The sequence below is a fragment of the Rousettus aegyptiacus genome, unplaced genomic scaffold (assembly GCF_014176215.1).
Source record: "Rousettus aegyptiacus isolate mRouAeg1 unplaced genomic scaffold, mRouAeg1.p scaffold_m13_p_11, whole genome shotgun sequence".
Classification (NCBI taxonomy): Eukaryota; Metazoa; Chordata; class Mammalia; order Chiroptera; family Pteropodidae; genus Rousettus; species Rousettus aegyptiacus.
This window is the reverse complement of record NW_023416286.1, coordinates 92007867-92020892: the sequence shown is the minus strand read 5'-3', so window position 1 is coordinate 92020892 and position 13026 is coordinate 92007867. Positions and strand designations below refer to the sequence as shown.

The window sequence follows — 13026 nt, the reverse complement described above, 5'->3', positions numbered from 1 at the left end:
GTTGGGGTGACGTGGGGGGGGACCTGGAGGTCTCACGGGACGGGTCTGGAGTAGGGCGATGGCAGAAGGCATAGAAAGCCCAATAAGAGGTGGCAATATTATCCAGGGAGGAATGGACAAGACTTTGTGGTTCAGAAAAAAGTGTGTTAGATGAAATTTCTGTTTTCGTGAGAGACAGTTCTAGATGCAAGCCCATCTTCAGGAAAGCGATTTCTGTGCATTTAGCACATTGCGAATTCTTCATTATAAAGGAGAGAGCGCGACTTGATTTAAAGCCCAGTGTCGGAAGACACTTGATTTTGAGCCCGATTTTGTAGGAGGATGTGGATAAAAGTGACTTTGAAAGACCGTGGGGTGGCGGCTCTCGGATTCCCGGTGTCCCGGGGACGGGGAAGCTGTTGTCAAGGCTGCAGGATGTCATGGTGCGGAGCACAGACTGTAACCCCTCTGCAGGTTTGAGACCTGGGTCCACCCCTTGCCATGGGCGAGTTACTTCGCGGAGTCCCAGTTAACTGTTAGGTTGCTGCAGGAACCAGATCAGAGGGTCCATTCGAAGTGGTTAGAAGGTCGCCTGGCACACTGTGAATGCTGAATTAACAGTCGCAGCTCTCCTTGTTGTTAATTCATCTTTCCTTACCTCTGGAGAGTCTAATTCATAACTTTGACATTGGGCTCAGGAATCTGTATTTTTTGAAATATCCCTTCCTGTGACTCTGAACACCGAGCCTGAAAACTTTCGTTGCAACCTGCTTCTCGACCTCCACTTGAAAGAATTGTATTTAAACCTCTCTGTTCGCTTTCGTCCTTCATTTTGACCTTCCGAAGATGGTGCCGGCTCTGGGTGCAGCCTCGCCTGGAAGCCAGGGTCCCTGCCCTCACGCTCCCGCTCGCTCTGCTGCCGTCCGGCCCAGCCCAGTCCTCAGAAACGTCCTCGCAAACTTCGGGGAAATGAATATGTATGTGGCCTCAGCGACTAATTACAGTTACAGAGGTTTTTTTTAACACATAGATAATATCAGGTTTCTTTCCTTTTCTTTTTTTTTTTTTAAGTTCCTCCTAAGACCTGTTCTCCATTCCTCTGATTGTTCCTGGTGTCTGGCTCTGGCCTCACGTCATAACCACCTGGGGGCATTTTAAAAGCTACCCATGCGCAGGACTCAGGTTAAGGCCGGTGAAATCAGGACGGGCCTGAGCATCCGTATTTGTGAAAAGTGTCCCACTTGATTCTAAGGTTCGGCCAAGCTTGAGTGAGAAGCACCGAATTCGTCTCAGTCTCACCATTGTTGCGTACCCCCCCCCCCAGAGCGACTGAGCAAAGGAATGCTTCAACATCTCAGGTAGTTACAGCGCTCCTGGCCTGGCACAGTCTTAGACGTAGATACAGAGAAAACTGGCTCAAGCCTGTGCTTCTTCCTGGTCGCCCGGGGCCCGTCCTCGTCCCTGCGCCTCAGACCTTTGTACATGCTGTTCTCATACGAGGTCGAGGCCCTCTATGACACACTCGCCTAGAGCTGTGAACTTTTCCTTCGCAGTGCAGGCATTTCTTCGCTCCCACGCTGCATGTGTTCCTAAGAACCTCCTCGCTTTGCAGAATTGCACGCAAACGATAAGGCGGCTTGTGGAGCGAGGGAGGGCGGGGGGCGAGCCGCCCTGCGCTTCCTCGCGCAGAGTTTGTAAGCCGGGCACTGAGGAAGCAAGGCCATCCGTGCCAGCCCGGTGTCGCTGGAAGCCCTCGTGGCAGGCATTAAAAATACGCACGGAAGGAGGAGAGTGAAATGCCAGCGACATGTTAATTAGAGCAGAGGCGGCAGGCGCGGCGATCACGCAGAAGGAAGTGGGGGCTGCGGCGGCGAGCGGGGCCCAGGGGGCCGCCAACCCTGCAGAAGCCGCGGGCCGCGCAGCGCCGGGGGCGGGCGGACCCAGGTTCCCGGCTGCCTTGCTACCAGCGGAGGGGCGCCCGCCCAGGCCCAGGCCCAGGCCGCAGCGGCGGAGCCGAGCCGGGTGCCCTTCACTTTCCTGCCCGAGGTGCTTTATCCACTCCCGGTTCTGGCTCCTCTCGTGTCCGAAAAGCCCTGAGACTCAGTGCAAATTTTGTGTGTTATGCTAATCACTTACGAATTAATTCGCCTTCCAGAACCCATGCCATGGCAAAATAAACAAATAAGTAAATAAATAAATAAACCGCAGGTCACGGTCTGTGATCCTAGATTGCTTGGGACGACATGAGTTGGTTTAGGCCTCTCCCTCCCCTGCGACGGAGGCCCCGTGCCTGTGATGGTTTTGACTTGCTGAGGGAATGATTGACTGAATGAGTGAGTGACTTAGAACCTCTCCAAGGGGGAGGGGGGAGGGGCAGCTAGCGGCTGGAGCCCCGCAGGACTTGCTTTTTCGAGGTGGAACCTGAGCCCGGCCCTCCCCTGCTGCAGTCACCACCTGCTGCTATTATTACATGGCCTTTGGAAGTACGTGTTCTGTTAGTTCTCTACCCGTCGTAGCAAATTGCTCTAAAAGTTAGCGGCTTAAATCAGCAATAGACCCTTATTATCTTACTCGGTTTCCAAGGGTGAGGAATCTGGGAGTGACTTGACCTGATGGTGCCGGCCGGAGTCCCCCATGCGGGGGCTGCAGCCCTCCGAAGCCTTGAGGCTGGGCGGAGGGCCTCTCCCCGGGGTGGCCTGCTCATGTGGCCGGTGCTGGCCGCAGGCAGGCCACCCCGCCCCCGCCCCCGCCCACGTGCGGGTCTTCACGGTGTGGTGTGGCTGCTGGCTTCTCCCCCGGAGAGAGTGACCGAAGGGAAAGTGCGCAGAGGCCCTTGTGACTGACTCGGTCTCCGCAGTCACACACCGTGATGTGCGCCGTGTTTTTCTGAGGCCACCGCTGTCCACTGTGGAAGGGCCCGACATACGGGGATGCGCGAGGATCAGGAGGGGAGGGTCACCCGAGGCCGCGTCCGAGGCCGGGCACCATTCTCCTGATTCACGTTTTTAGTCTCTCATCCTGGGATATGTACAGTCTGTATCTTTTTGCTCACTTCACATAAGTTTTTTCCATGCTGCTTAGTTTCTGTTATTTTTTGGTGACTGTAACTCCCTAGTTTCTTTTGTTTCTATGAGATTATAAAAATATAATAGTTATAACTTATTTTTCTCTAAGATTCAATTCAGTGGGCATCGAGTACCCTCTACGTACATAGCTAAGCATTTTAAATTCTCTAATGTATTCCTAAATATGTGGAAATGTAGGCTCAGGACGTGCATGTGAAGTTACTCGGTTTTGGGTACAGTGAACAAATTGACAGATTTTTCTTCTTTCTTTCGTGATTTGACTTCCTGTTCCAGCATATTCCTTGACAGTTACTATGACTGGATGGCAGTTAAGGATTCTTTTAAACTTTTTCTCTTTTATTATATCTTAAGAGCAAATGAATATAAATTTGCAAATACAGGTTTTTCATGCAACTCTCTAATCAAATGTCACACATTTAAAGATTTAGACACTTTTTTAAAAGCCATCTTGAAAGAGAGCACTATTTTCTTTATATAAATTTACTCATGAAATTTAATAGTTAATTTGATTTTATTCCCGTTGACCCATCTCTTGAGTCCAAGTGCATAGTGTTTTATAGGTGGGCTGTCTACCCACCTCAACTTCTAATTCTGAGTCAAGAGCACAAGCAATCACTGAGGTGCAGTTTTTATAATTGTTTTATGATTGTTTTTATAATTCTGGATAGAATGATGATGAATACAGGTATGTGAGAAGTTTGCGACGATGTCAAATGAGGTGAATTTGATTAACAGATGTTGTCATGTCATTACCATACTTCAGAGAATTTCGACAGACTGCTTTTTTTTGCCGCTGCTCTTCGATAAACGGTTTAATTCAATTTTCCAATTTTTTAGCATTTTATAAATTTGCAACCTCTCTGTCAAATTTGGTATCAGATTATCTCAGCTACTTAAAGTGAATTAAAAAACTTTTTATATTTTCCTGTGCTCCACACCATTGTCATTAGTGATCATCTCCTTGAAACCATAAAAAATCACCTGAAGATTTATTTGTGACCCTGGACTTGTAAACTGAAATTCCATAATTTTAGGAAATCACAGGTAGTTTTTATATCCATTTATACTTTTTTTTTCCCTTATGTTTTTTCGCACACGGCGATGTCTGTTTTTGTTATTTTGTCAAGTAAAATCGATCCTTTTAATCAAACGCTGGAGAAATTTATGTGTAATAATGTCTTATACGATCAACTTTAGTCTTTAGAGTTAGCGGGGTCAAGTACTAAATCTATTAAGGGGATCTCTTTCATCGAAAAAAGTGGCATGATTCAAATTATTTAGGAAATTTCTCAAGCTCTTCATGAGTAATGTACCTCTAAGATCTTGTTTATATTTATGCTTTTTAAGTGTCATTTTTAATCCCTGCTCTACTTTCCACAGTTAACAGTTTTTAAATATTTCCAGACACATTTGCCATCTTAATGGACATGATGTTATATTGTGTTAGTTTCTTTCCCTGTTTGCTTTTCTCTTCTACACTGGTTTTAAAACCTTTAAAATTACTTTTTAAAGTCCTTTTGGTCTCTCTCTAAATTCTTTATGTCCTCTTATGTGATGTGGAAATAGAATCTCTCGTGGATACTTGAAACACCCAGATAAGGAGAGTAACTCCTATTCTCTTGTATCTTATAGTAATAGACTTTTAAATTCTGTTTGTTTATCTTTATGTCGCACGAGGTTTGTTTTTACGTGGATTTTTGTGCTGTACGTGCGCTCATCACATTTGCAGCCTCGTAGCTGATTTATTGGAGTAGACGACCCATCCAAGTAAAAGGAGCGTGGGCCAGAGGGTCGTGTCTTGAAGATTTGCTGTAGGGTGATCACAGAGGAGGACTCCAAAGTCTCATTAGAAATACGGCATCACTACTTCACTTTTGTTGTACGAAGACGGCTCTATTTTTTTCTACAAGAGATTAAAATAAGTTCATTGTGACTTAGAATTTACAGAGCCATATTTCCTATTACCCAGCAACTTTCTAAACATATTCGAATTTAAAGTAGACGTTTGGCGTTACGTAACTTGAACAAAGCAAGGTGCTTAGTTATGTGGTCGTAATGCTTGTGATTTGGCTGAAATAACTTCCACGTGCATGCATGCGGGCAGCCCAAGAGTCACCAGCCTGGACTATTCTCTTTGTGTAATGGTTTCTGTGTAATGTACGTGCTTGTTTGTTACAGCGATGGAATCATTGGAAATGATGATTCTCCTTCGATTCAGTGGCTTCCTTTAAAATCGGCCCCGACGCCCCAGCAAAACACTTCAGCAGAACTTCTTCCTGGTCTTCTCTCGTCCTCCTGGTACTCGGCCTCCGTACTGTCCTGGAATTGCCTTTCTAAAATCCAGAACACTCCTCTCTCCGCAGTACACCCCTCCTGGCTGCTCCGATCCCGACAGGCAGGGTTGATGTTTAGCTGGCTGGTACCGGTGTCTCCCCTGATTGCCCGGGGCTCCTGTGTCGCGGGGTAGGTTTCAGATCCTCCAGCGGTGTGTTCAAGGTTTTGGGGACTTGGAAGGTCTCCGAATACCCCGGCCTCCGTTCCCCACCGTTCTGTAAGCACTCCAGATGCCCCTGCTTTCGGGGGGCCGGCCACGAAGACGCTTCGCCTCCTTGCCTGTCCTGGACACGCGCGTGAAGTGTTCTTCTCTTCCTCTGGTCCAACACGTAATCCTAAGGTTGTCCAATTTAGGAGGAAGTTCCTTTGCGAAGCCTTTCCTGACCACCTGACAACTACAATGCTCCTCCCCCCTTCCCTCCTCTACTTGGTGGCCCGTCCTGTGCTCTCTTGGGACCCGGTGTTCCTGCGATAAACATTTATTACTTTGCCCTGTTGCTACGTGCAGATCTGCCACCCCTCCTGGACTGTGGACCTGGCACGGTGCTCATTAGCACAGTGTAGTGGAAAGAAATTGTTTTTTTTTTTTTTTTTTTGAGTCAGATAACTGGAGTTCAAATTCCAGGTGTGCCATGGCCCAGTGGTGTGACAGTGGACAGATTCCTGCAGCCGAGGCCCAGGGTACTTATCTACACATGTGGCAATAAGGAGGGCGAGTTGATTATTAAACGAGATAACGCGCAGAGTGCTTATCACTCTGCCTAACACACAGTCGTTCAACAAATGTTCTGTTCTCCTAGTTAGATTTAGGTTTTGTTTTGCCTTTATTTTTCTCTTTGAACTTTAATTGGTAACAAGGAAGCAGGTTTTATCTGAACACAGCTCTCTCTCCTAGTGCTCCGTGGTAAAAACTGGATAAGTTATCACTCCTGCCAAGAAAAACCACAGTTTCCAAATTTCTACCAGCTTTTGGGAGGAAAGGCTGCTTCGTTCTTCACAGGAGCCCAGTGGCCAGCGCGGCATCACGCACGAAATGTTCGTGAAACGAATATTTGTTATATTCGTGCAATCAGGAACAGAACTTACGTTTGGCCATCGAATAAACAGGTAAAGGAAAAAAGGGGATTCTCTTTAAAGATTAAAACAGAAACAGCTAGGAATCACTCCGCATGAATTCATCGTATCCAGAGATTTAGGCAAATCTCGAGTTGTTGCCCTTTTATCGAAACGGCGAGGTTCTAGGGGTAATTAGTGCGGGTTGGGAAAGGAGCGCAAGTTGCACAACGTGATTTTCACAGTTGGAAAAAAAATGCATTTGTGTCCGATAAATCACCATGCTGTTTCTATTAGGCCATTTTCACGAAACTTTCTCCTTTAAAAAGCAAGTGGAGAAACTTGCCAGTATCTTTCAATTAACCCAGTTACGTCTGAAACCAGGTAGCTCAGGGCACAGGGCAGAGCCTTAATCGCTTACCTGATTGCCGTAGGAGATGCCAATGTGCTTTCCCTGTGGTACCTCCCCATTTCGCATGTAAAGAAATGACTTTTGGAAATTTGAATCGAAGTTGAACTCCAAAGCTCAAAATCTGACCATTACTCTTTAATGCTGCCTTAAAAAAGTCAGTCCTGAGCAGGAAGTAAATAGTTTCTGCATTTTCCAGTGCATTTTACAGCGGACTCAAGACCAAAATAACGTCACAGATACTTTCAAGGGTCGTCTGGACGTGAAACTGTAGTTGGAATTAAAAAGGACCCGTCAGTGTCATTTTGGCTCACCTCTCTTAGGTCATGCGGAATCGTGCTTACTTTGAGAGAGAGTGAAGATATTTTCACCGATCTCAGAGTCTTAGTGAGAAATACCTGGAGGGTCAAATCTGACGCAACATAGTGACTCAGAAGCAATTGGGTCATGACTTCAATCATTTAAAAAGTGGAAGTAGGTCCTCACTTTCCGTTTCGATGTGAGTAGACCTAGAAATCCCGGGAAACTTAGTTTTCAGAGTCCACCCAATCATAGAAAGTGGCCGGGAGACTTGGCTCTTAGGCCTAGATCAAGCGTGTGCGCTCGTACTAGATCCGCATTTCATCGCAACGGGAAACGAGGCCCAGTGTTTAGCCGCCTTCTTCAGTTGGCTTCCCAGCCCTTGCTGGACGGCCTTGCTGCAGTTTTCTGCTCTGCACCCCACAGCTGGATGCTTTGGAAATCACAGACATGGTGGAGACCGCTAAGCCAGTCACCGCTAACCCTAAAGGCAGCAGCTTCGGCAGGATTTGGTGGTTTTCTTTTGAGGTCTTCACATGGAGACGGTGCTTTCTCTTTGATTGCGAGAGAGGTTGCTCCCGATTGATTTTGTTGTTGTCGCTGTCGCTGTTTGCTCTTCAAACAATGTGCTCAACATCTTTGCGTTTCTTCTGCTTCTTTAGTTGCTCATATTGACTCCGCAGCACTCGGCATTCCCCTGGCCTTGGGCGTTTCTTTTATTTCCATGTGTCAATCTTGACGGCCCACACCCACGGCGTGGACCTCTCTCTGTGCCTCTTGGCTCCGGACGTACCCCGCGTTCCGTTTCTTTCAAAACACCGTATTTCCAGCTTCTCCTCCGTCGTTAGAAGCTTTTCTTTTGGACGTGCTGCTTGGCATTTCTGAACCGGGGCGATTGGATGTGTTTGGGATGCTGACCGAGTGCTTTTTTTTTTTTTTTTTTAAATATAGAAAAGTTAACATTTGCAAAAGAATAGCAAAAACAAAATCGTAGGGGATAACGAAGGTGGCGAGCTGACGGGGGTGTGTGTGTGTGTGTGTGTGTGTGTACACGCCTGTGTGCGTGTGTGTTTGTGCACACACGTGTGTCTTTGGCGTCCTGGCTCTGTTGGGTGCTGTTTCCCGCGTTTACCTGGTGTTTCTCGAAGACATAAACACAAACAAAATGTGAAGCGCGCCTCACGCTCAGATTGTTTTCTGACATACAAGTTATGTTGGAGCAGATCGGCGTTTTCCGGACAAGCTGCAAAGCTCGAGCACGTTGCGCCCGGAGGCTCTTTCCGGGCGAAACCCCGTGCCCTGTGGTCACGGGGCGCTGTCCCCTGTGGTCACGGGGCGCTGTCCCGGACGCCGTTCCGGCCCTTCCGCCCCCTCCGTGGTCTCCGTTCCGTTGCCGAAGCGCCTGTCGTTTGCACGTTACGGCTCTTCTAAGCTGCTATTCGTTGCTGTCTTTTCTATTTTCCTCCTCTTTGGTGTTTTGTTCTAGTTTCTGAGATGTTTCTCCAACTTTCCTTTCCTTTTATTCTAATGAATTTCCAGGTGTGCCTTTATGTCATTTTCTTTTTTCAGTTCCTGAGAGCTGTTTTTTGGAATTTTTATTTCATTTTTTTTCCCTAAATGCTGTCCCCCACCCCCTTACTATTGTTTTATCTATGCGACCTTCTAGGATCTTTCGTTTGGGTTTATTTTCCTTACCTGGCCTCCGTTCCCCGCCGGGCGTTTGCGTTTCCTGAGTGTCGGTTGTGTTGGAGCGCGCGTGGCCCTTGGCCAGTGATTCGGTTGTGTGGGGTCGGGGTGGTGACAGAGGTCTGTGTTCACACGGACTCGCCTCGCCTGCGCTGCGCACTCTGAGGAGCACGTGGTCCAGAAGCATCGGGTTCTCCGGCGCGGACCGGCTGTCCTGCCAGGGGCCTCTAACGCTAGCTTAGGTTTCAGCTTGAAGAATCGCCATCTTTTTTTCCTCCAGTCCGTTGAAACTGACGTCTGTCCTTTTTGCGTCCTTGGAGACTTGAAACTGTGTTCTCTGTCTCAGAAATAAATGCACGCGTCGATTCCGTGGTGTTGACTCAGGAGTAGCTTTGGGCAGCCGCGCCCGCGGACCCCGGCCCGGCCCGCGCCCGCCGGCTTTCCTCCCCGGCTTCTCCTCGTGCCTCCGACAGCGTCCACACTCGCGCTGCGGCTTCGCGACACGGGCTCTTTCCTGGCCGTCCCCGTTTCGTGCTGTGTTCGCCGGACCTCGTGCTCCCACGAGACCTCGGCACCGGGTTTTCAGGGCCCTTGGAAGCCCCTCCCGCTGCCCTTCTGCTCACCGTCATTATGGACGTGTGTGCCCACGTGGTGGCGGACGTCAGCTGTCTCCCCGACCCCTGCCCAGCTGCCTCTGGGTCATCGAGAGCGGGGAGCGTGTCTGTTCATCTGGATAATTTAGTGCCAAGCCGAACGGTCCTGGCCCTTCTTGGGTGCTCGGCGTTAAATAAACGTGAACAAACGAACAAAGGAACGCCTGAGAGCCAATGCGCAGAAGTTTTTCCTAGTTGGCGTCCGTCCGGCGAAGATGTCCTGCAGTGACCATTTCCCTTACAGTGGTCGACTGCAGCGTGGACTGACCACAGAGTGACCCCGAACGGTCACCGCGAATCCGTGTTTCCCGTTCCGTTGTTGTCGTTACGTCGCCTTCTCACTCTTACTCGTGACCGAGGACGACGATGTGGTGGCGTCAGGTCACTTGTGGGTCACGGCTGGGAGGAGGTGGGATCCCAGGTGCCTTACCGAGAGCAGAGATCCATGCGGACCTCGGATCTGTTCTGCGAAGCCACCAAGGTTCTCAGGGCGACAGGCCGAGAAAGCCACCTTCCTCTCCCACCCCTAGAACAAGCCTTGGGGACGCAGCCCGCGCTCCCTCTTTGCGAAAGAGCTGCTTCTCCGGTCCCCAGGGCTCTCCGGGAAGCCTCGGGGCTTAGGGAAGCAGCTTGAAAAGCAGCCTTTGCCGTGTTCGCAAAGTAACTGGCCTGTCCGCAGGCCCTGTCCGTGTGTCCGTGGGCCTCCCTCGCTTCTGGGGTGTCCTCCAGTGACTGGACAGCACCTCCTGACTGTGGACTTGCGGCACCGAGGCTGGTCCGAGTGCCCTTCGGCCTCTGCAGCATCGTCATCCAATGCTCCGGAGCTCGGGAGGGCGCGGGCTCCCAGCGAGAGCTCACCGCCTCTGCCCGGGACCGGCTGCCGGCTCCACGCCGCCTGGGTCCCCGCCTGGGTCTCCGACTCTGGTCCCCACACAGACTGCAGGCCGGTGCCCTCATCTGCAGACTGGCGGCTTTGGACGATAACCGGTTCCACTGAGGTGGGCTGGCGGGACCGTGGCTCTGCGGTCTCTGGCTCTTCCAGCCCTGGCGTCTCCGAGTCCAGAGCCACGTCTGTGGGTCTGGATTTCCTGGGCAGTGCATCGCATCCCCGGTTGGTTCTGCGACCCCCTCCCCACCCTGAATTCTTAGATAAACCCTGGACAAAACACATAGCACCTCTGATCTTCCATTCCTAAATCCGCAGAGTAAGGAAGCTAGAACCAGGTGGTCCCCAAGGGCCGTCGCAACTCTAAAGTCCAACTGGCTCAGTTAAAGAAAACCTCGGGCCCCGCTGAAGTCGCCCAGCTGGAGTCCTGAGGGACCAGAAAATGGAACCGTGTCCCTGGATGGAAGCAGGAGGCACTTAGTAAACATGCTCCGCGTCCCCACCTCACCGGGTTCCCTTTCCGATTCGTTAACGCTCCGCCGCGTCTGCGCTCTGTGCGACACTCGAGAGTTCGTCTTCGCCTTTGTCGATAAAAGTGAGCTTCCTCTCATCGTCTTCGGGTCACTAGGGGGTGGTTCTGTTCTCACGGAGCAATGGCCGAGCCGGCTCCCGCTGGCCCTTCTTTCTGGCGGTTGTCTTCCGGAATTTAACGTGAAGCAGCTTCAAGGGACTGGTTGCTTTCAACGAGTAAAGAGGAGCTTGCAGCTGCTGCCCTCGCCGTGCGAAAGCGAGATGGAAATGGTGCGCATTTTTTTGGTAGGAGACTTGCGTGAGGCCCTCAACACAGCGAGCCGTAATCAGGGCGACTTTTCGCTTCTTCCCAAGTCTTATTACATAGAATATCGTTTGGCTTCTAAATCTGTGCTGTCCCTTTTGCCCATGGCTTTTGGATTTTCAGAATCCGGCACTTTTGAACACAAGTGGTAATTTATGAAGCAATTTGGGGAGTCTATGTTCATGAAAATAAAAAGCATATAAAAAAGTTAATGATTTCAATCCTATCACTTGAAAGCATCGAGTCTTTAGCATACAGGCTTTTTTTTTTTGTGGAATTAGTTATGATGAATAAGGCAAAGAAATAGAGGCATGTACTACAGACAGGTATGGAAGAACTAGAAGTTGTTTCTAGAATTGTAAAAATAATTTAAATGTAATCATGAATTATAGAGAGAAAACATACAGAAAAGGATATTTATAGAAAACCTTATGCACTATATATATGTGTGTATAAATAAAAGATTATATTTAAATTTGTTAGGATTTCTTTAGGATTTTTGAAATTCTCACACTAAGCAAGTATTTATTTTTTAAGTCTTTTAACACTGACGTGGGCTTGAGGGAACTGGAATCGCCAATATATCTTAGTTCTCTTGCAGATTAACCACCAACAAACTTGACAGCAAAACTAGTTTAAAATTCAAACCCAATGATACATTTCATGTCTTTGTAGAACAATTAATTAGTATAAAGTAGGCATTTTTAAGTGTCTTCAGTGAAAGTGTTCATTTTCCATAAAAAGTCGTACTGGGATGTTGATTTGGATTATGCCGAATCTATATATTAGTTTGGGGGTGGGAGACTTGACAGTGTTAACAATACCGAGTCTTTCAATTGCTGAACATGGTATAGCTCACCATTTATTTGGGTCTCAGATCAGTGTTTTCTAGTATTCTGCAGACAGACTTTGTACACATTTTGTTAGATGTATACCTTTTTCATGTATTTTATATTATAAATGAAACTTTAAAATTTCTATGTTTAATTGTTCGTGCTAATGTATAGAAATACAGTGGTTTTCTATATCAAACTTATATCCTGTGACCTTGATAAACATGCTTCTGGTTGGTTCTGGTAGTTTATTTGTGCTCCCTGGGATTTTCTGCGTAGACAGTCATATTATCTGTGAATAGAATATACTTTTATTTTTTCTTTCTAATCTGGATGCCTTTTATTGTTTGCCTCCCCCCTCTTTTTTTTTTTTTTTTTTTTTTGCCTTATTGCCTGACAAATTACCTCCAGTACAATATCGAATAGGAGTGTTGAGAGTGGATAGTCTTGCCTTGTTTCAATCTTACAGGGAAAGCCATTCATTCTTTTACGGTTAAGTATAATGTCGACTGATTTTTTTTTTTTTTTTTTTTTTGTAGACGAGGAAATTCCTTTTATCTCTATTTTGCTGAATATTTTTTTTTATCACGAGTGATGACTTTCTCAAGTTGCTTTTTCAGCATCTATTGAGACGATCCTATAATTTTTCTTAAGTCTGTTGATAGCATGGATCACTTGTCTGTTGATAGAGTGTTTTTTGAAGGTTTACTTTGCATTTTCAGGAGAAAATGCCATTTGGTTATGACGTATTTATTATATATTGTTGGATTCGATTTGCTAAAATCTTGTTAAAATTTTTTACATCTGTTCATCAGAGCTGTTGCCTATAGTTTTCTTTTATAACGTTTGTCTGATTTTACTATTAGAGTATGCTGGTCTCATGGAATTTTCTCCTCTTCGATTTTCTTGAAGAGTTTGTGTAGAATTCGATTTTTTCTTCCTTAAATATTTAGTGGGATCCTTCAGTGAAAC

At 47.6% G+C, this 13026-nt stretch overlaps 1 protein-coding gene across 2 annotated transcripts in view; it reads left to right on the top strand.

The window, feature by feature from the left end:
• The window catches only part of TSC22D1 (TSC22 domain family member 1), a 110965-nt gene that overhangs the window by 86926 nt on the left and 11013 nt on the right, over nucleotides 1-13026 (top strand). The window contains exon 1 of one of the 2 annotated variants that reach the window (XM_016143866.2): nucleotides 6175-6506. The exons of the other annotated variant lie outside the window; for it this stretch is intronic. Coding sequence (XP_015999352.2) covers nucleotides 6433-6506 — 74 coding nt within the window. The 5' untranslated portion in view covers nucleotides 6175-6432. Of the gene's footprint in view, nucleotides 1-6174; nucleotides 6507-13026 lie in introns of those variants that run through there. 2 annotated transcript variants of the gene reach the window in all.